Source organism: Nelusetta ayraudi, unplaced genomic scaffold (genome assembly GCF_046127955.1).
Source record: "Nelusetta ayraudi isolate G7.1 ecotype Tasmania unplaced genomic scaffold, CSIRO-AGI_Nayr_v1 ptg000120l, whole genome shotgun sequence".
Classification (NCBI taxonomy): domain Eukaryota; kingdom Metazoa; phylum Chordata; class Actinopteri; order Tetraodontiformes; family Monacanthidae; genus Nelusetta; species Nelusetta ayraudi.
The window spans coordinates 2123780-2147500 of record NW_027466170.1 but is presented as its reverse complement, the minus strand read 5'-3'; the positions used below and the strand labels follow the sequence as shown (position 1 = coordinate 2147500).

Below are 23721 nucleotides of genomic sequence, written 5' to 3'. Positions count from 1 at the left end.
TCTCATGAGGTGGTTTTTCAGACGTGTATATAGGTGTATTGCAAAAGTGTCATGGAAAGACTTTTTTCACATTTACACGTAACTGAACTTGACATATGGGTTCACGTCCACATTGAAAATATGTGAAAATACAGCTTTTATGGTTTTATCCTGAATGAGAGCCCCTGTGGCTGCTAGTATCACCTTTCAGCCGCCCACACCAAAGTGAACAAAGCCCAGAAAGTCAAAAAAAAAAGAAGAAGCTTTGACTCAGCCAGCGCACAGCACCCCAGACTGTCAGCATTAAAATGAAAATCCCAAATGGCTTCAGAGAGAACAACAGGGGGGACGGAGAAGAGCTAAACAATCACCTCACGCCAGCCTCGCCGTTCATCGACGCCGCCGGCCGATCACTGATTGCAGGTCGATGATGATTAGCGGCCGATGGATTCCAGCGTCCCGAGTGAAATTGTCCTGCCAGCGTTCTGCGGCCACCAAACAGCAGGGGGTGTGCAGCTCCAGCGTTTATTTGGTTTTCTTTTTGAGGAGCGGTGTTGATTGGAACCTCCTCGAGATGTGGGAGGAGCTCAGTACTAAACCAGAACCATGAGGAGCATTGATGAGCCATTCATGTACTTTTCCTCCTTCTTTTGCAAAAGAAGGACTTGCTTCATTGTCAGAGTCACGTTAGCATGTTGCCAACTGCTATGGAGCGACTTCCTGTGGTTGCAGTTGATGGACTTGCACTTTTTCTTTATCGACGTGTCCAAAGTTCTCTTTTGAATTTTCTTTTAATCTAATGGAGATGCAGCTAAAGAGAGCGTCACCACCGCTGCCTCCTGGCTCTTGAGTCACTGCATGAATAATGCAAAAAGGCAACAGCAACGTCTCTGGGTTTAGCTTTTTTTCTTTTTGGATGGAGGTCTTCATCCTTCTGCCAAACATCTGACTTAAGAACCACACCGTCACTGTGAGACGGAGCTCAGGGAACAGGGTGGTGGTGGTGGTGGTAGGAGGTTCATTGACAGACAGCCATAAATCTGAGCTCAGGAAGATCCATCAGCGTCGAGCGCCGTCACTTCCTGTCTGTAAAGCGATGAGGCTTTTTTTCTCAGAGCCGCTTCATTACTTAAGTAGCTCGGAGACCAAGACGGAGCTTCGCATGCAGGACGTCGGCCGCTCCTGCTTGAAGGATGTTTCTCCTCCAACACAGGTTCCCCCACCCCCACCCCCTCCACCTTCATCTCCCCCTCCTATACCTCCCTATCCCCACCCCACACCCTTCATCTCTACCACCTCCATCTCCACCTCCTCCACCCCTTCCACCTCCACATGGACCCCACCACCTCCATCTCCCCCTCCACATATACTCTACCTATTCCTCCTCCACCTTTTCCACCTCCTCCTCTTCCCCCTCCTTGCTCCATTTGGCTTTGTGGGTGTCAGGTGACAGCAACGCTTCAGAGTTCAACCTCTCACACTCACTTCTCTCTCTCTCTCTCTCTCTCTCTCTCCACCAGTGCCCTCTGTCGTGGCAGAATAAATGGGAGGGGCCGGAGGAACCTATGCAGTACCTGAGGGCCGTGGTGACGCGGGCGCTCGCCATCCAGGTGAATCTCTCTCTCTCTCTCTCTCTCTCTCTCTCTCTCTCTCTCTCTCTCTCTCTCTCTCTCTCTCTCTCTCTCTCTCCTCTCTCTCTCTCTCTCTAATCTTCTCTTCGCAGCTTTGAAAAAAAAAACAAACAACAAAAAAACGGGGAAAGCGTCGGAAAACGTCCACATCAACCCAGTGGAGGGGAAGAAAACCAGCGTCGGCATTCCTTTGACGACATGACATGTGCCCTGCTGGATGCCCCGCCTTCACTCCCCCACCCACAAGCTTTAGCTGCTTTAATGATTGAAGGGTCCATTAAAATCAATGGTGCATTCAGGGCCGACTGGGAGTGGAGTCTTCCGGCGGCGAGGATCCGTGCAAGGGGATGCCTCAGGATTTCTTTGCTTGGAGAAAAATAAATAGATAGATAGATGGATAGATAGATAGATAGATAGATAGATGGATAGATGGATAGATAGATAGATTAAGTTAAAATCAGAATCTAATAGTGGAGACACTGAGCCGAGTCATTTTCTGATTTATAATCGAGTCATTTGACGATCCCTTTAAAGAATCGATTGATTCATCTGCCGTCAGTGTAATCTTATTAACTGCAGAGTGGCCGGGGGGTAAAATGCTAGAATTTTTTCTGATGTGGCAGATCGGAAGCAGATTAGATGTGATTCTGAGGCACGTAAAGTAAAATCTGACTTTAAAAGCACCTAAAAAAAAACCACATCAAAAACAGAAGCAAAGCAGATAATTCTGCAGAGGTTGTGGAAAATATTGTCTCTGCAGAGCTGCTGCATCTTCCCACTGGTGGCTGAACGCACCCAGTTGTTTTTTCTTTGCAGAACGGGCGAATGATTCATTTTCGACGTGAGTTTAGTGTGTTTGGTTTTTCAGGTGTGGGCGAGAGTCACCGCCAGCGTCTGTCTGTCTGACTGACTGACGGCCAACCCGGGTGTGATTGTGTGTGTGTGTGTGTGTTCAAGCCCCTCATCCATCTGCGTGTGTATTTTTGCCCGTTAGCGCTGAATGCTATCTCTGTTAGCGCCGCATCCCATTAGCTAACCAGGGATCTTCGGGGAGCCGAGCAGCCTGGATACACAAGACAAGACAAGCCGGGGGAAAAGTCCTCACACACGCACACGCAGTGAAAAATTCAAGCACGTAGCAGAACATGCTGGAAATTCTTCTGCAGCAACACACCTTCGGCCGCGTGTGTTGATCCCTGCCACTCTGCCTCGCGTCTGCATGAGGGTGTAGATTTGCATTTGCGAATATTTCATCCTGTTTTGCGTTTTCCACCTGAAAGACGACTCCGAAAAAGCAAATTAAGAATTTAAAGCACTTTGTAAAGCCTGCAGCTTTTTTTTCTACAGAAAAAACAAATCAAACTGCCAGTGAAATTTGTTGCGTCACTCCGGCCGCACACATTGAAAAACAGAGGACTATTGTAGAGGAGATGAATAAGGAGATTGTTGCTGACAGTGACGGACGACGGCCTTCCTAGAAGCTGCACTGCTGAGCAGGAAGTGGCGGAAAAGACAAATTGGGGAACGAGACTTTCGCAAACCGTCAGAAAGTCCAGACTCCAGACTTTGTTTCCCATCTTAAATGGAAACTCTGTTTACATAACTAACAAAAACACACAGACTCAGAACCTGACTCGCACTTTTGGGTTTGACGGCACCAAAAACCGAGACAAAGATTCTCTTTTTCTTTTCTTTTTTTTTTGGATCCAATCAGGATGAAGGGCGTGAATATTTAGAGCACGTCTTTTAGGCCAGTTGTTCCTCCTCTGAACGCTCCAGTGTTCTTTTGAAATTCCCTCCGCCGAAGCTGAAACAACAGGCGTCTCATTAGTCGTGTCCCAGATGGCCCGTTTCCCTCAGTAAACTACTTCTGGCGCTCTAATCTCAGCAGGGCCGCGCTGTCCCACTGCCTTTTTACACTCACAGAAAGTAGTGACTCGTGACTCCCTATCGATAAACTGCAGGGTGACCACACATCCTGTTTTCACGTGCCGCCCTGGGCTTTTTTTTTCTTATAAAGTGTTTTTTTACATATAAAAAATAATGAAAACACTATTTTCTATCTATTGAATAATTTTCCTTCAAAATATTAGAATAAACTTTGAGTATCGTTTGAGTTTGTCATTTGTCGGCCAAGGTTCCTGGTTTTCAGTTATCTTATGAGGTTTGAATTTACATTTTGGTCTATGTTTTTTTTTCTTTTCAATGGTGATTTCTGTTCCTCTTGCCACCACAACCACAACATCACCAACTGAGCTGGACGGATACTGACTTGAATTGATCCACAAAATGCCTCAGCGGCTCCTGTTTGAATCCTTTGCACCAACTCGGGGTTTCCTTATTTAAGTCTGTGTGTTTGTGCGTCCAGAGTTGGGTGGAGCGTGCCGGCCGTCAAGCTCTCCTGTCGGACACGCTGGACCTCTCGGAGCTCTTCCACCCCGACACCTTCCTCAATGCTCTGCGCCAGGAAACCGCCAGGTAACGACTCCCGACTCCCGACTCTCGACTCCCGACTCTCGACTCCCGACTCTCAACTCTCGATACGAAGTGTAACGCCTCCATTCTCTCTGCAGGTCCATGGCTTGTTCTATGGATGGCCTGGTGTTTGTGTCGTCGTGGAGGAGTCCCATCAGCCAGGCCAAGCTGCAGGTCAAGGTAAACAACTGCAAGGCGTTTCAACCTTCTTCTTTTTTTGCCGTATTTAACGAGGAAACGCCTCCTGGCAGCGAGCGTAGTGGATTTCAATCCGAGGAAAGCAGATCAGGAGAAAGTGGGACTACAGCCACCCAGCTACCCATGATCCTTTGCACTCTGCACCCAATTAAAACTTACCCTGACAAATGTCAAATCAGACTGAGGCCCTCAAAATACGTCTTCAGTGATGAACCAGGACAGTCAAGGCCAGCAGGTGGCGCTCTACTCCAAAGGTCCACGAGCATTGTGAACATCGTCAACTCCAACCTTCTTGTTGGCTTTGATGCACAGTTCCCCTTTGACTCCGAGGACTTTAACTGCTTGTGGCAACAAAAAAAAAGTCAGAAAAGGAAGAAACAAGCGTTCAAAGTTCAAACTGTTGCTTAAAGAAAATATACTACCATCTCTTTTTTTGCAGTAAATGCAGTAACTTGTTGCAGAGGTGTTACGGCACCGAGAGATTTTGTTGCCGTTACATCAGTCGAGATCCGGCTGCAGACGGAGAGCTAAGTGGAAAATAATGGAGTACAGCAGAGCAGCGCCGGAATACTAATGCAAGCAAACGAGTCGCAGGGACGTTGACGAGAAAAGCAGCAGAATCGGCTCTTGATAAGGTGGCGGCGGCGCACGTGCACTGCACCGCACCGCTCCGTCAAATCAAACGCTTTCAGACTTTTTTTTTCTTCATTCTTCCCTTTGATGGAGATAAAAGAAATTTGGTTCGACTTGAATTTCCCTTGGTTGCAATTTCCTGCAAGAGGCTGCAGCAGCAGCAGCAGCAGCAGCAGCGACAGGGAGGCGGTGGCTGAGGGATGCGATAATGTGGGGTGGGAGGGTGGTGGTGGTTGCAGCGCTCACCATCACACACACACACACACACACACACACACACACACACACACACACACACACTGTGGCCTCCTCACCAGTGAGTCTCTGCTGTGATTTCCAGCCAAATGACGCTGATTCACTGGTTGTTTGCTGCACACCAGCGAAAATCCCTGAGTCACTGCTCTGACAACACAAACCTGCCTCGCCAGTGTGGAATATGTAGGACATGTTTTCCTGTGTGTGTGTGTGTGTGTGTGTGTGTGTGTGTGTGTGTGTGTGCGGCTGCGTTTCCATGACCCCGAGAATTGCACAAAACCTAAATATCGCACTAAAAACTGGTAATAGAAACACCTAAACTTCGAAAACCTCTCAAATATCGCTAACAGATTTTTAAAAATTTCGTCCTGTGACATTTTACGAGAATTATGGCTTTTGTGTTTCCCACCATTCAATGGAAACGCCTGCAAATCGCAAATGTGCTTAGTCAAAGTTTTAGAAATATCGCTTTTATTTTGCGAAAAACTGCAAGGGAAACACAGCTAGCGTGTGTGTGTGTGTTTCTATTGAGGGTGAGTCCTTTTCTCGCAGCTTCATCTCTGGGTTTCCTCCCTCAGGTCGGGGGTCTCCAGCTGGAGGGCTGCAGTTTCGACGGCGTCCACCTCTGCGAGAATCAACACGACTCCCCCAGCGTGTCGGCGGTGCCAACCTGCTACATGGCCTGGGTCACACAGGTGTGTAGCCGATGGACACACACTTGTTGCACACGGGGCTGCTTTCTCACACACATTCTGCTTTAATCGCGTTTTTCATTTAAAGGCCTTGTTTCCCATATGAAATTCAGCTTGTGATGTCACAAAGGGCACTGATACTTCACCAGAAACACCCCCTCCATGTTGATTACCACAAACCCCAGCCAGTTGTTGACTCCCCCCTCTAGTACATCTCATTTTTGTTCCCCTCCAAATACACGATAAGTCCAGCAATGTATCAGTTTTGACTGGACGTTGTAAACAGGGCTGAATGGGAGTTTTTGAGTAGTTAAGCTGAAAAAAGCGTGAACTTTAGGTGTGAAAATGTCAAATAAATAAATTAATAAATAAAAACAGTTAAAGATGTTTTTTTGAACTGGTGAAGAAAATCTCATCTTGCCCTTCATCCTTAATGTGCTGGTTTTCTCTTTGATTGTACAAACCCCGTCGAGACACCTTTGGATTAGCGCTTTATAGATGAAAGCTGACCTAATGATCGATTGATCAATTGATTGACCGCGCTGAGTGTGTAATTCACGAGAGCCTGTTTTCGATCCTAGAACTCCGCCGCCGGCGTCACCGGGTCGGACGAGAACATCTGGCTGCCTCTGTACACCAGCGCCGAGAGGCTGAAGGTGGTCACGCACATCTGCCTGCCCTGCGGACCGAACCCCAACCAGTGGATCCAGACCGGAGCGGCGCTCTTCCTCAAGCAGCAGTGACCTCGCCCACCGCGCCAAGAACACAAAGACCCCGGCGTCGACGGATCTTCTCCGATCAAACCAAAGACTCTGATCAACCCCCACCACCCTCACTACCACCTCCTCCACCACCACCACCACCACCACCACCCACTTCCTGGATCAGACAGCTGCTCCTCCCTCTTAATGAGACACGGACCTGATGTCCTTTGAAAGAACTTTGCCGCAGTCTTGTTAATCACTCCTAAAGCGGCTCGACAGATGGAAGCTGTCCAGAATTCACTGGAGTGAATTCACCGATCCACCAGAGAGGAGCTCAAAGCAGAGACCTCTCTGATTGGATGAACCCTCTGTTGTCTGTCTGTCTATCTGTCTGTCTGATCCAAAAACAACCTGTTTATTTATTGGCTAAATGGCGAAAAGGTTTAAAAGGGCAGCAGTTGGTTGGTTACACAAGACTGACTAAAAACACTGTGTACAATTTTTTGTGTGCATTTTTTATTTTATTTTTTTGGTATAAATCATGTCCTTCTATGTAAAAACTGTAAAAACCCAAGAAGGTGGTTATGTCTTGAATACTTTAATTTTTCCCACTTACTTTGTAGCCTGTTTCCATATCATGTTTATTTAAAAAAAAAAAAATGTGGATGAAATAAATGTAATTTTATAAAAATAATAACAATCTTGTGACGAATGATCAAATAATTTAGCACAGCAACAGACACCTGCAGCGGAGCGTGTGAAGCACTCTCACGCGCACGCACACACACACTTATTTAACACTAATGTGTGTGTGATTGGCTGGGAGTTAAGGTTGAACGGAGTCATGATGGATTGCCGATGCACGACAGCAGGGTGTGTGTGTGTGTGAGAGAGTGTGAGTGTGTGTGTGCGTGTTTGTGTACACACCCGACCAAGAGCATCGCCTTTGATTGATGGCTTAATTAAGCCGCCGTCTTTGCTGCATCCTTGTGTTTTTGCTCTTGTGCAAATGTTTTGTGTGCTCGCTCGCCTGTGTACGCGTGTGTGTGTGTGTGTGTGTGTGTGTGTTTGGAGTGAGGGTGGGTATTGTGTGTGCACAGCGCTGTGACAAAATGGGAGTGAAATGGAACAGTGGCTGGCAGGGGGATTGGATTTGGGAGGAACACGGCCCTGTGGGTCAGCGAGGCAGAGAGGATGCTGTGAGTGAAGGAGGGGGCAAGGCGGTGAGAAAAATGAGAAACACGGCAATGAGGGCAGCGGGTCCAAGGGGTCAGACGGAGAGAGGGACAGATGGACAAGTGGCAAGGCGCTCATGGGAAAAATGAACTGCGAGGAGGTGAAGGGAGAAACGGCGAGGGCTTGCAGGTGGCTGCAGTGCTTCCATAAAAAAGGATTCAGAAATATACAATTACTTGATTCACTTCATCAGCCGCCTCAGCCGTCCGCCTGGTTGGCAGAGTCGGGTGGAGCCAAAGAACAGGGCATCCAGGATCAAATATGTTTTACTGCTATTTAAGGTCACTGCTCTCGGTCAAACCTCTTACATACAGAGAGAATATCAGTGGTTATTTGACATGGGACCACTTGTTTTTTCATCAGGAGCCCCTGAGAGACACCCACGTCAAATTTGGGGCTCCTAGCGAAGGAGGAACCCCGAAAACCTAACCCTAATTTCAGCCTTATGGTTAACCCTAAATCAATGCAAGTCTATGAGGGTCAAAGGTCAACTTTGTCCTAGACACATGGGGCCAATTGCTGCTTCATCGGGACTCCCTAAGACACACCCACGCCAAATTTGGGGCTTCTAGCCCATGAGGAACACCGAAACCCTAACCCTAATTTCAGCAGTAACCCTAACCCTAGTTTCAGCCTTATCGATAACCCTAATTCAATGCAAGTACATGGGGTGAAATTTCAACTTTGTCCTAGAGACATGGGGACACTTGCTGCTACATCGGGACCCCCTAATACACACCTACGCCAAATTTGGGGCTTCTAGTATTTGAGGAACCCCGAAACCCTAACACTAATTTCAGATAACCCTAACCCTAGCTTCAGCCTTATCGTCAACCCTAATTCAATGCAAGTCTATGGGGTGAAATTTCAACTTTGTCCTAGAGACATGGGTCACACTTGCTGCTACATCGGGACCCCCTAAGACACACCTACGCCAAATTTGGGGCTTCTAGTATTTGAGGAACCCCGAAACCCTAACCCTAATTTCAGCTAACCCTAACCCTAGCTTCAGCCTTATCGTCAACCCTAATTCAATGCAAGTCTATGGGGTGAAATTTCAACTTTGTCCTAGAGACATGGGGCCAGTTGCTTTTTCATCAGGAGCCCCCAAGAAGCGCCCACACCAAATTTGGGGCTTCTAGTACTTGAGGAACCCTGAAACCCTAACCCTAACCCTAACTTCAGCCTTATCGTCAACCCTAATCCAATGCAAGCCTATGGGGTGAAATTTCAACTTTGTCCTAGAGACATGGGGCCAGTTGCTTTTTCATCAGGAGCCCCCAAGAAGCGCCCACACCAAATTTGGTGCTTCTAGTACTTGAGGAACCCTGAAACCCTAACCCTAACCCTAACCCTAACCCTAGTTTAAGCCTTATCGTCAACCCTAATCCAATGCAAGCCTATGGGGTGAAATTTCAACTTTGTCCTAGAGACATGGGGCCAGTTGCTTTTTCATCAGGAGCCCCCAAGAAGCGCCCACACCAAATTTGGGGCTTCTAGTACTTGAGGAACCCTGAAACCCTAACCCTAACCCTAACCCTAGCTTCAGCCTTATCGTCAACCCTAATTCAATGCAAGTCTATGGGGTGAAATTTCAACTTTGTCCTAGAGACATGGGGCCACTTGCTTTTTCATCAGGAGCCCCCAAGAAGCGCCCACACCACATTTGGGGCTTCTAGTACTTGAGGAACCCTGAAACCCTAACCCTAACCCTAACCCTAGCTTCAGCCTTATCGTCAACCCTAATTCAATGCAAGCCTATGGGGTGAAATTTCAACTTTGTCCTAGAGACACGGGGCCAGTTGCTTTTTCATCAGGAGCCCCCAAGAAGCGCCCACACCAAATTTGGGGCTTCTAGTACTTGAGGAACCCTGAAACCCTAACCCTAACCCTAACCCTAACCCTAGCTTCAGCCTTATCGTCAACCCTAATTCAATGCAAGTCTATGGGGTGAAATTTCAACTTTGTTCTAGAGACATGGGGCCACTTGCGTTTTTCATCAGGAGCCCCCAAGAAGCACCCACACCACATTTGGGGCTTCTAGTACTTGAGGAACCCTGAAACCCTAACCTTAACCCTAACCCTAGCTTCAGCCTTATCGTCAACCCTAATTCAATGCAAGTCTATGGGGTGAAATTTCAACTTTGTCCTAGAGACATGGGGCCACTTGCTTTTTCATCAGGAGCCCCCAAGAAGCGCCCACACCACATTTGGGGCTTCTAGTACTTGAGGAACCCTGAAACCCTAACCCTAACCCTAACCCTAGCTTCAGCCTTATCGTCAACCCTAATCCAATGCAAGCCTATGGGGTGAAATTTCAACTTTGTCCTAGAGACACGGGGCCAGTTGCTTTTTCATCAGGAGCCCCCAAGAAGCGCCCACACCACATTTGGGGCTTCTAGTACTTGAGGAACCCTGAAACCCTAACCCTAACCCTAACCCTAGCTTCAGCCTTATCGTCAACCCTAATTCAATGCAAGTCTATGGGGTGAAATTTCAACTTTGTCCTAGAGACATGGGGCCACTTGCGTTTTTCATCAGGAGCCCCCAAGAAGCACCCACACCACATTTGGGGCTTCTAGTACTTGAGGAACCCTGAAACCCTAACCCTAACCCTAACCCTAGCTTCAGCCTTATCGTCAACCCTAATTCAATGCAAGTCTATGGGGTGAAATTTCAACTTTGTCCTAGAGACATGGGGCCACTTGCTTTTTCATCAGGAGCCCCCAAGAAGCGCCCACACCAAATTTGGGGCTTCTAGTACTTGAGGAACCCTGAAACCCTAACCCTAACCCTAACCCTAACCCTAGCTTCAGCCTTATCGTCAACCCTAATCAAATGCAAGCCTATGGGATGAAATTTCAACTTTGTCCTAGAGACATGGGGCCAGTTGCTTTTTCATCAGGAGCCCCCAAGAAGCGCCCACACCAAATTTGGTGCTTCTAGTACTTGAGGAACCCTGAAACCCTAACCCTAACCCTAACCCTAGCTTCAGCCTTATCGTCAACCCTAATCCAATGCAAGCCTATGGGGTGAAATTTCAACTTTGTCCTAGAGACATGGGGCCAGTTGCTTTTTCATCAGGAGCCCCCAAGAAGCGCCCACACCACATTTGGGGCTTCTAGTACTTGAGGAACCCTGAAACCCTAACCCTAACCCTAACCCTAGCTTCAGCCTTATCGTCAACCCTAATCCAATGCAAGCCTATGGGGTGAAATTTCAACTTTGTCCTAGAGACACGGGGCCAGTTGCTTTTTCATCAGGAGCCCCCAAGAAGCGCCCACACCAAATTTGGGGCTTCTAGTACTTGAGGAACCCTGAAACCCTAACCCTAACCCTAACCCTAACCCTAGCTTCAGCCTTATCGTCAACCCTAATTCAATGCAAGTCTATGGGGTGAAATTTCAACTTTGTTCTAGAGACATGGGGCCACTTGCGTTTTTCATCAGGAGCCCCCAAGAAGCACCCACACCACATTTGGGGCTTCTAGTACTTGAGGAACCCTGAAACCCTAACCCTAACCCTAACCCTAGCTTCAGCCTTATCGTCAACCCTAATTCAATGCAAGTCTATGGGGTGAAATTTCAACTTTGTCCTAGAGACATGGGGCCAGTTGCTTTTTCATCAGGAGCCCCCAAGAAGCGCCCACACCACATTTGGGGCTTCTAGTACTTGAGGAACCCTGAAACCCTAACCCTAACCCTAACCCTAGCTTCAGCCTTATCGTCAACCCTAATCCAATGCAAGCCTATGGGGTGAAATTTCAACTTTGTCCTAGAGACACGGGGCCAGTTGCTTTTTCATCAGGAGCCCCCAAGAAGCGCCCACACCAAATTTGGGGCTTCTAGTACTTGAGGAACCCTGAAACCCTAACCCTAACCCTAACCCTAACCCTAGCTTCAGCCTTATCGTCAACCCTAATTCAATGCAAGTCTATGGGGTGAAATTTCAACTTTGTTCTAGAGACATGGGGCCACTTGCGTTTTTCATCAGGAGCCCCCAAGAAGCACCCACACCACATTTGGGGCTTCTAGTACTTGAGGAACCCTGAAACCCTAACCCTAACCCTAACCCTAGCTTCAGCCTTATCGTCAACCCTAATTCAATGCAAGTCTATGGGGTGAAATTTCAACTTTGTCCTAGAGACATGGGGCCACTTGCTTTTTCATCAGGAGCCCCCAAGAAGCGCCCACACCACATTTGGGGCTTCTAGTACTTGAGGAACCCTGAAACCCTAACCCTAACCCTAACCCTAGCTTCAGCCTTATCGTCAACCCTAATCCAATGCAAGCCTATGGGGTGAAATTTCAACTTTGTCCTAGAGACACGGGGCCAGTTGCTTTTTCATCAGGAGCCCCCAAGAAGCGCCCACACCAAATTTGGGGCTTCTAGTACTTGAGGAACCCTGAAACCCTAACCCTAACCCTAACCCTAACCCTAACCCTAGCTTCAGCCTTATCGTCAACCCTAATTCAATGCAAGTCTATGGGGTGAAATTTCAACTTTGTCCTAGAGACATGGGGCCACTTGCTTTTTCATCAGGAGCCCCCAAGAAGCGCCCACACCACATTTGGGGCTTCTAGTACTTGAGGAACCCTGAAACCCTAACCCTAACCCTAACCCTAGCTTCAGCCTTATCGTCAACCCTAATCCAATGCAAGCCTATGGGGTGAAATTTCAACTTTGTCCTAGAGACATGGGGCCAGTTGCTTTTTCATCAGGAGCCCCCAAGAAGCGCCCACACCAAATTTGGGGCTTCTAGTACTTGAGGAACCCTGAAACCCTAACCCTAGCTTCAGCCTTATTGTCAACCCTAATTCAATGCAAGTCTATGGGGTGAAATTTCAACTTTGTTCTATAGACATGGGGCCAGTTGCTTTTTCATCAGGAGCCCCCAAGAAGCGCCCACACCAAATTTGGGGCTTCTAGTACTTGAGGAACCCTGAAACCCTAACCCTAACCCTAACCCTAACCCTAGCTTCAGCCTTATCGTCAACCCTAATCCAATGCAAGTCTATGGGGTGAAATTTCAACTTTGTCCTAGAGACATGGGGCCAGTTGCTTTTTCATCAGGAGCCCCCAAGAAGCGCCCACACCAAATTTGGGGCTTCTAGTACTTGAGGAACCCTGAAACCCTAACCCTAACCCTAACCCTAACCCTAGCTTCAGCTTTATCGTCAACCCTAATTCAATGCAAGTCTATGGAGTGAAATTTCAACTTTGTTCTAGAGACATGGGGCCAGTTGCTTTTTCTTCAGGAGCCCCCAAGAAGCGCCCACACCAAATTTGGGGCTTCTAGTACTTGAGGAACCCCGAAACCCTAACCCTAATTCCAGCAGTAACCCTTTCCCTATCGCAGTGCAAGTCTATGAGGGTCAAAGGTGGATTTTAGAAGAATACAAGCCCCCTCCAGTATGTTGTCTAAAGGTGTGTGTGCATTTGTGTGTGTTCCCTTAGAGGGATGTGGACCCTCTGATGGACACACTGCAAGCAAATTTCCTCCTCCATTCCCTTTTCTCTCTTCTATTTGTCCTTCACTGTCTTCTATTTTTCACCCACAAGTTTTCATTTCCCTCTCTTCTCACTTTATCTTTTACTGGCCGTAGTCTGTGATTTCCCCGCAGACCTGAAGGCATTATTGTGGACAAAACGACGCAAATGCGACCCACATTCTGACTAATACAGAGTTTCTGAATGAAATAAAGTGTTCCATTTTGTTTCGCATTGCTGTTTGAAGGTTGTGCATTGCATGCTCTTGTTCTGGCATTAAAGATACAGTCTATAAAATTTTGTTTGCAGAACGTGATTGCTGATCTGTTGAGAGAAAAGAAGAACAATTGCAAGGGTTTTATTGGGTTGTGGAGTACTTTACTTTGAGAATGCATGCATTCATGTTTCAGCAATTCAATTTATGAACCCAGAATGATGATGATGATGATGATGATGATGATGATGATGATGATGATGATGATGATAGATATTTTATCAATCCCCTTGGGGAAATTCCAGGTAAATTAACTAGCCCTTTCTCTACAAGTTACCAGGTATGTCATGCAATAATCTAAATTCAGCCAGGGTGGCCCTTACGGACCCTAGTTAAAGCAACTCTAGGTAACTTTTGACCATAAAATTATGATTCCAAACTCAATAAAGCGGTAGATAAACGACTAATAGGATCAATGGTGCCACCTCGGCAGCGAGAGGGGGGTTGTGCCGGCTGTAACTGCACTGTGTAACTTTCAAGCACGACCCGACATGCCTTCATGTTACGTCATTACAGGACGAACCACTTTACGGTAACGTCACACTTTTATTTAGAGGCGGTCTTACATACTACTATTACAAATACATAAGAATGTAAAATAACGGAATGGAACCCAATAAGTAACCTCGCTGAAAGACAAAGTAATTAAAGTGTTGAACGTTTGCTACGACGTTATTGTCAATGTCTGTTTTGCATTTCATATTGGTGTTTTTCCTGAACACATACGAGCGCTCCAGCTTGGCGACTATTTGTATTTTCCCACATCAATAAACTAGCGCTGCAGCGTGTTTACTTCATCACTTCGCCTATTCCACCGAATCAATGCGACGTTGTGTCGTCTGAACAGTTGTTGTAGGCATTACAGCTCCACAAGTTTATAATCTGTAGTAATATTATAACCATTATACACCACATCATTTCCAAGCAATTTTCATCGACGAGAATGATGCGAACGAAGCGCAAAACACTGCCGTCTGTCTAAGCAATACACTCTCCTTGTTTGTGTAATTGTAGTTGTCTGTCACGTTCAAAATAACACTATAACAATATTTAAAACAAACAAACAAACATGTAACGCATGTTACTTTACCTTGTCGGTGGACATATTTCCAACCGACTGTGCCGGTTGTGTCAACAAACCCATGTGAAGGACTGGTATTTTTCCTCTTTACGACAAAGAGTATTTGCGGTTCTCAACCAGCAGGGAGTAGTAATGAGTCGAAGTTACCTATGGCTGATTTAAGAACAAAAAGGCACTGCTGGGATTTGAACCCAGGATCTCCTGTTTACTAGACAGGCGCTTTAACCAACTAAGCCACAGCGCCACTGACTAGCATCTTCTTCACTCTGTATGAGACCCAGAGTGGTGAAGGTGTGACTGCATGCATACCAGAAGAAGTGACCAGTGTGTCTGTGCTGTTGCTCCACTCTTTACAAACGCTAATATGTCTGCTTGATGAATACTCAGCTGCACCGCCATTTATTTGGTGCATTGTGGGAGAACTGTGGCCTTTAAGTTGAAGTGGCCATGCCACTAATGCCACCCTGTAAAAAAATGGATTCTGCTTTGGAGCTTCGTCTGTAAGGAAATAAAAGAAGCAGCAGATGGGCTTCAAGTTGTTGACTTTTAGCAGAAGAATTTGAAAAACCTGAACTTAAAAACACTCCTTTAATCACATTTCAGCATTCGACTCTAGGCCAACCATAAAAACAAATATTGTGGGTGTAAATTAGTCCATTGGTCCCAGGCGGCCAGTATAGGCAGGTTTCAAAAATCTTCAAAAATTTAGCTGACAACAAAATTAAAGATTTAATTCACAGCATTGAAGTTTAAAATCCACTGCAGTTTTCTGTCAACAGTCAAGCTGACTTTTTTTTTTTTTTTAGAGAGAAAAACCTTTCTGGCATGGCATTTTCTCCATTCTTTAATTTCCTCTGAAGGAATTTTTTTCCCCTGGACTGGTTTTGAAGCCTGCAGCTTGGATTCAGCCTCGCAGTCAAACTCGGAGGTATCTTCGGTGCAGGAGTGCGTGAGAAATTCCTGAGCTCAACGTCTCTCTCTTCTCACTCGGCCACTAAATGATGTGTGGCACACTGTCCAGCAGTTGTTGGCTGTAATATAGGTTGAATTATATCCTTTCATTGCAACAGCAGCAGCAGTTGTTAACTGGCTCCTTATAGCGGCTGCTGGAACGGAAAACAATCTTAGCTGAGATTGGACTGTCTGTGTGTCCGTCCGTCGTGCTGTAAACGACTGGAACAATAAAAACGATGGAGAAGAGGTGAGAGAGTGCAGAAGGAAAACAACTAGTTGTAACTCAGGCGGTTCACACTGGCATCGTCGACACAGGCATGAAAACAGTAAAAAGTTTTCCGTAACCTCAGTATTGTGATGCTATGGGAAAGCAACGGCATGCGGCTGCTGTTGCGTGAACTTGGGCGCTAGAGTAGAACCTTGAGTGCGCCACCTACTGATCGGGACGTGTAAATGTTGCCCTCTGAAGGCATTTTTCAGCTTAACTAAGCCTGAAAAAACACCTTCATCAGCAGAAGCTGCCTGATGCGGCGCTGGATCCACTCTGGCTGCGCCGATCCTCTGCGCCCTCCGTCTAATGGTGAAGAATGTGGCAGATTAGAAGTCTGACAGCAGCTACCTGACCAGCTGCACTAACCCCTCCCCTCCGCAGTCACAGCCAATGGAGCGGCGTAGATTAATGGCCGCTCTGACCGATGGCCAATGGCGGATCTGGCCTCTCCTCTCCGGCGCTGGACGCCCTTGAGCAAAGTTGACTCGTGCACGCACGCACACACATGCACACGTGCACGCACTTGGCGGTCACAGACACTTGGGCGACTCCCTCGCCACTTAATTCCCGCCTCCATAGGGGCGGCGAGCCGCTCAGCGCTGATGTTTATGGTTCCTCTGAACCTGCAAATCACGCTTGTTGCAGCTGGTTGGATTTATGAGGTCGACTGGCCGGATCGCCTACACACCAAAGCACGTGTCCACACACACACACGCACATAAACGCACACAGGGAGGTACCTGCACTCTCTATATTTCCATATATATATATGTACAAATGATTCTATTTCTGAGATTCTAGAATCAAGGCCAGAATCATAGCATTTGTGAGATTACGTTCTACTATTACGACCAGCATGTCATTTGGTTGCAAAATGCCTCTCGCCAAAAGATGGCGCTAAAACTGCAAGCCAGGGCCTTTTTCTCCCGCAAAGACATTAATTAAACTAAGGCAGTGGAATTTGTTTCATTCACTGAGATCACTTGGCAGAAATGAGAAAACGGCTCAATTTGTCGCGACACTCCGTCTGAAGTGGTTGCACTCTGAACAAGAATCTTTGTCTGAGGAGCCGTTTAGCTTGAGCTCAAACTTTGCCCGGCCTCTGCTGAAGGAGATCAGGTGTTTAAGTGGTCGGGGGCTGAAGGCCAGCAGCGGGGCTGAGACGACGCAGCTATCTGGTGACCTCAAAAAGAAGAAGAAGAAAAAAAAAAGGCCTATCGGCCGCTATCTCCTTCTCAGCACGTCGGGCAAAAAAAAAAAAAAAAAAAAAAGGCGGCTGAGAGACTGATAAATATGTATGATGGCTGGAAACTAAATCTTCCTCTTTGATCGCTTTTTGGAGCCGGAATCAAATAATGTGCGGCCCTGTGCTGGTCCGCGGCCCAGTGGTTGGGAACCCCTACTTTGTATCTGCATCGGCAGTCTTTTTTAAAATCTATGGTTTCTTTGTTTACCCTTTTTCTCAATCTTTGTTAAAAGTTTCAAACACATCATTTTTTTCATGTTGTCGGCTGCATCAGCCGTCAAGACGGAGCAAGAAATCAGCTGAAGGCTTGTGGAGCTGCGAAAAATTGTTTTTGTATGTGTGTGTGTGTGTGTGTGTGTGTGTGTTTGAGTGTAATTTGACAACAGTTTCACAGTTCAAAAGCATTTTTTCTCCTTTGGTGACAGGATTTTTCCCCCATCACTAAAGGAATGATTAGTCAGCTCGCACAGCTCCGCCGCCGTGTTAATTGTTCTGTTCTCTTTCCTGCTCTCGACTTCCAGCCTCCAACTGAATGACAAATGACCGAATCCTCAGCGCCGTCATTAAATGCTACACAACGGGCCGGAGGAAGTGTGCTCCAGTGTTTTGGCACATGAAAGACGAAGCGTGCCTTTTCATCTCCTGACTCTGCGTGCGTGTGTGTGTGTGTGTGTGTGTGTGTGCGTGTGCGTGCGCACCCTGCTGTGTTTGTCTTATGACAGACAGACTTTATCTCGGGCTTTCCTGTCTATCATCAGCGTTGCATCAGCAGAAACAGCCAAGTGCTGCGGAGCCTCTCGCCACGGTGGCTCTCCCATCAGTCCTCTCCGCCTTGAAGAGCATTAAAACGCAGATTGAAGGGGCAATTCGCAAAATTTTCTCAGCTTATCGGATGTTCGGGAGTGAACAAGCATCACAGCACCCGTGTGTCTGTGTGTGAGAAATCTTCCGCACGTCGTGAACCTTAAGCCCCACCTCTTGCCCTCATCATAACTAGGGCATATTGTCTTCCACAACGGTTGACTGAAATTTAATTTGCAATAAAAAAAAAGTAAAAAAAAAAAACAAATCGCAATGTGCAGGAAGGCGGTTTGTTTTGGTGGAAGACACATTGCAAAACTACGACGTCTAGTGGTGAGATGACATTGCGTCCCACCATCGCTTCAAAAAAACAAAGCATGAAAAATGCTGGACAACTTAAATAAAGGAAACCTTTGTGTTTGTCTTTGCTGTTCTTTACGTACTGAAATGCACTCCTACACTGTTGTGTTTTATCATCTGATATCAGTATCAAAGAAAGAAAGAATGAAAACATCCAACGGACAGTGTTTAGCAGCCCAGTCTGGATCGTCTGTAGTTCATTAGTGCGGCTGATTCTACCCGATGCACCAGGTGAAGCAGGGTGGGAGGAGCTTCACATTTCTGCCGCTGGCACGCTTCATTAGCGAAGAAGACGGCGTATTGGAGCCGAGAGGCCGCAAGAAAAATAGATTGAGAGTGCAGGTGGGCGTGAGTGGAGACGTTTGGGGAATCGTGGGTTGATTCGGAGTGCAATCAGATATAGAACGTAGAAAGATTTCTGATTCTGGGTGCAAAGTACGCAGGGAGGAGCCTTTGGTTTCAGTCAACAGATGTAAAGAAGGAGAAGAAAGTGACACTTCACCTCAGTGTGAGTCTCCATCTAGGATGATGGTGAGAAGTGGACACTGGGGGCAGTGATGACACGGAGAAATGATCAAATAGAAAAAAAACCCAAACAGCAACAGTCGTGTGTTACACAGCAGCAAAAGAAAAAGGATTATGAACCGTCTCATCGGGCCTTTATGGTTTTTCACTGCTCATATTCTCTGTGGAAGCATTAAACATTTAGATTTAAAAGGTTTTATGACACGTTACTTGTGAAGTGAACACTGATTTGCATTGGGCCATTAAATTACTATTAAATTAGGACTATAAAATGGAAAACAATAGACCCTTAAATGACCAAAAAGCCCAATAAAATAGCAATAAGTACGCAATAATAAACACAAAGAGATTGTGGTTTATTTTCAAATCTAACCTGATGATACAATTTAAAACTGAGACGACTGGTTCACGTTTCATACAGCAACCCAATAAAACCCATTTTATTACCTACCAGTTTCTAATTTTGTGTTTTTGTGTGCTCTTTCTCTCTCTCCAAGACAACAATGTAACAAACCGAGTGAATTTGCAAAACATAAACAATGGAATATCAATATTTGACCCAAGGACTGCTTTGAAAGTGTAAATCTATTCTTATCACTGTTTAAAAATCACATTATTGTAATTTGGAAAAAGCCAAACCCCTTCAGAAGTCGACTCCAAACACAGGAAAAGTGATCAGCGAGCAGGAAACCACAGAGAACAAACACAGTTTCCTGCTGGAATCACAGCACAACAAAAAGGAATAATGTCTGCATACTGTGCTTTTGTGTGTGTGTGTGTGTGTGTGTGTGTGTGTGTGTGTGTGTGTGTGTGTGTGTGTGTGTGAGTGTGTGAGTGTGTGGGCTTTGACAAAAAGTAAACGTGTCAATTGAGAGATTTGACTCTTAATCTCTGGCAAACAGCTTCACATCCTAATTCTCCTCCGTCTCATTGATGCTTTTTGGAGATTCCTTTATGCAGAGTTCGCCGCCTTGCACGCAGGAGCAACTCTGTGTTCTCTGTGGTGTGCATATAAACCCTATGAGTGTGTTTGTGTGTGTGTGTGTGTGTGTGTGTGTGTGTGTACATCCTGGTAAGCTCTTTAAGCTTGCACAGTAGGTAATTGAATAGTCTGCTAGAATGAAGTGTTCCAGCGCTGCCAGAACACACTCTGTATACAGTTGATACACACTCACACACACACACACACACACACGCACACGCACACAGTGAATCACTTCCATCAAATTAAAGTGTGTCCAGCGCCTCGGGGCCCGTGTTATTCGTCTCCTCCTGTTCTCCTCTCTGTCTCGGTCTCCCTCTGATCGCTGGGAAAACTTCTCGTCCGATAAAACGTTGCAGCAAAATGCGATTTGGACTCTTCCCCCCCCCCACACACACACACACACCCCCCCACACACACACACCCCCAGGATCTCGGGAAAACAATAGCAATTTGGCGACGGCCTGTTGTCTCCCTCCCTTTCAGAATTAATGGGCAAAACGGGAGCGTCTGACAGCCGCTTATGATGCGTCTGCGGAAGAACAGAGCAGAAAGCGGCGGCAGAATAAACAGGCGCCGCTTCTGGAGTCACGACGCCGAAGTGCAAAAAGGCTTTCAGGAGAGGACGCAGAGAGACGGACACCTCCCGCCTGGACGTGCACTTTAAACGCCATCATTTATTTAGAGGGGCAGTTTGGATCCGTGCATGTCATTTTTATTGAACTATTTTAAATGTGCAAGTTGAGGAGGTGCCAGCGAGGCCGTCCTCCCTCCTCCTATGTCTGCAGATTTCCCACATAAGGTCTTTTTCTATTATTCAAAGGGAATATCTAATATTCATACCTAAATGAAAGCTGTTCCATAATGTAGTGTGAAGGGGTGGTGTGTGGGAGGACAAGAGGTCGGCAGGAAAATGGAAAAAAAATGATGGTGCGTGTGTTTCTAAATTAGAGTAAAAATGGGGAATCACAAATGGAATCAACCAACTTGGAGTTTCATAATGTGGACACCTCTAAGCTAATTTCATATCAAACTCCTATATATCTTTACTTTTCATGAATTTTTAGCCTTATGTTTACAGCCAAATTGTCAAAATGATAGGTTTGAGCTTCCAGTTGACACTGAAACATTGTTGATATAAAGGAACACACATTTTTTGATAATGGATCATTACATCATTACACAAGTAGTTTGAAATAGCTGCTTCCGATGATCTAAATATAGCCTAAAACACTTTCAAACAGCGTTAGGGAATGAGCTGAATGCAGAACATTTAACTTTATCAGAAATTGTGTGGGCCACACTGCATATGGATTTTTCAAAACATACAAAACAAAGACATAGAGAGCCGTAACCATGTACGTAACTTGCTCGGTCGTGTGACAAAGCCAAATTGCCGTCGTCAAGCATTTGCTCCGGTTGACTTTAAGATATTGGCATCTTTGCTGAGCCGCTACTGACTTTGCTGAAGTGTTTAGCAAGCTACTGTAATTGTTGAGCCAGGTCATACTAACAGTAGCTTCGATGGTTCATCTTCAATGGCAGCTAAAAGACTAAAACATCATTTAAAAGACACACAGGATGGAAAAATGACTGCTGTAATGTCGAGTTGTGATTCAGTGATTCATTCTGATAAGAACTGACAGACACAGTTTGAGGTCAGACAGACGGATTGTTGACTAAACTGATCCAGATCACACGAATCCTTTGAGTCAGTACTGACTGAGCACAGAAATGATTCCACTGATTGAACTAGACACCATGACTGCGGTGTCAGGTTGAACTGTTCCATTACCAGCTGTTGGATTTCTGTTAATGAGTCAAGGTTGGGATTAATGAGTCGGGCTGCGACCGACATTCATGAAAAGTCAATAACCACTAAGACAATGCGAGTCAGATGTGGCCTGAAGCAAACAGGAAGTGCAGGACGACGTGAGGAGACAGACTTGGAGAAGAAGAAGCAGAGAACTGCCTGCCATTATAAATCAGTGCAACTCTGCTATTATACATTTGCATCAGGAAATAACACAGGGGACATTGTGATGTGGCAATTTGTCAGTCACTGTGTGTGTGTGTGTGTGTGTGTGTGTGTGTGTGTGTGTGTGTGTGTGTGCGTGTGTGTGTGCCCAGGAGGGAGAAGATACAAGCTGCTGACGGACACCAAAGTGCTGTGGAAGCGGCGGATGATTCTCTGACCTTCTCCCCCTCCTGATTGATCTGCGTCTCCTCCATACAGCTGCTGTGTTGTTCAACCTCACCGCCGCTGCCATCTCCATTCTGCTCACACGTGTTCGCCTGCCGGCGGTTATTTCTTTCCGATCGTCAGTCCTTCTCCTCTCCTTGGGGATGGAGGGAGAAAGCCCCTTTGTTTTTGGACAAATTCCTTGATTTTGTTTGCTGGAGTAAAGTCAAAAGGTTGGGGACAGATGGATGGACGGATGGACAGACGGGCGGACGGACCAGAGAATGAGTTGCTGGCATACAGATGAGAGCTTTGAACACAAGACTGCTACGGTGTTACACTCATCCATCCATGCTTCAATCATCAAACTTTTGTCCAACCCTGAAAGCAACATCTGTGGAAGAAAAAAGAAAAACAAAACTGGTCCGAAACTAACAAGGGAGCATTTTGGGTGCATTTTTGTGGAAAGTTATTTATGTCAGATCACAATCGTGCGATATCCTCCCCCCCCCCCCCCCAAAAAAAAGTACAAAAAGTAATTAAATATGTGTTGGGTTGGTTATTTCTAGGTTGAGGGAATAAACAGGCTTCCCAACTGCCACAAGACATCGTTTCAACAGGGAAATAAATTACCAAATCTTCACAGATTTCTTTCTCCTTTGGCCAAGTTCATGCAACTTGAAATCAAACAACTTCAAGCCTCAAGTTCAGTGAACGCAAAAGTTGGTTGGAATCATTCAGGGGTTCAAACATCACATGATCAAAAAGTGGAGTTTCAGTGAACAACCGGATGTGGAAAACAATAACACCAATTTCAAGCCGAGACTCCTTCCTCTCAAGTCGGAATAAGAAGGAGAAGAAGAAGAAGAAGATGATGATGAAGAAGAAGGAGGAGGGGGAGAAGAAGGGGAAGGAGGAGAAGAGCGCTAGCAATCTGGGTTATTTTCTCTCCACAATTGTTTTTGTGCTCACTGAAGAGTTTTAAGTGCTGCGTGTTGCGGCTCTTAATCTGACCCTCAACTCTCTGAATGGCGGCGCGTCACTCTGTAAAGTCACTCAACTAAAGCCTTCTGCCGAACATCTGGGGAAGAAACAACCACCACGTGGAGCAGAGTGAGAGAGAGTGAGAGAGAGAGAGAAATAAACCCAAACAATGCTGCAAACGTTTTATTTATTAAAACAACCAGCTGTATATTTTTAATAAATCAAAAGAGAAATAAAATACAATAAATTATTAAATTCAAGCATACAATATATATATATATATATATATATATTTTTTTTTTATCATGAATACTTTAACGACAACAGCAAAGCAGCAGCGCAATAATCTCTCTAAAGGATCTGGAAGAATCTCTGGATCAAAAATCTTGCAACAGGTTTCAACATTGTCTCCACGGCAGCAGTGAAGAACCAAACAGTCTGACTGGGGAGGATGTGAAAGTCTGTCTGAAATAAAAGATGCTCCCTTGAAAAGGAGCCTTATGTACAAACAAACTGGTCATGAGCAGGAATAAAAGGAGGCGCACACACACACACACACACACACACACACACACACACACACATTCTCGTCACGCTTCCAGTGTGAGAACATTTGAAAAACTTTTGCTGCAGTTTTACCCTGATCACTTGAAGTCGGCCCCATAAAATGTAATATTAAAAACAATTTTGTGACTTTTAAGAAATGTTATGAAAAGTGTGAAATGTAAAGTATTTCACACAGGCTCAAACTCAACCCCCCCCCCCCCC

General features: G+C 46.0%; 1 protein-coding gene and 1 non-coding gene across 2 annotated transcripts in view; one reads left to right on the top strand and one right to left on the bottom strand.

The window, feature by feature from the left end:
• dync2h1 (dynein cytoplasmic 2 heavy chain 1) overlaps positions 1-7267 on the top strand; it is an 81591-nt gene extending 74324 nt beyond the window's left edge. Inside the window, exons 91-95 of the mRNA XM_076049746.1 lie at positions 1500-1589; positions 3979-4088; positions 4184-4265; positions 5750-5866; positions 6445-7267. Of these exons, the coding sequence (XP_075905861.1) occupies positions 1500-1589; positions 3979-4088; positions 4184-4265; positions 5750-5866; positions 6445-6606 (561 nt within the window). The 3' untranslated portion in view covers positions 6607-7267. The remainder of the gene's footprint in view (positions 1-1499; positions 1590-3978; positions 4089-4183; positions 4266-5749; positions 5867-6444) is intronic.
• A 7551-nt stretch (positions 7268-14818) lies between these two features.
• On the bottom strand, positions 14819-14892 carry trnat-agu (transfer RNA threonine (anticodon AGU)). The gene has a single exon. It is a non-coding gene; the product is annotated as a tRNA-Thr (tRNA).
• Positions 14893-23721: the final 8829 nt, after the last annotated feature.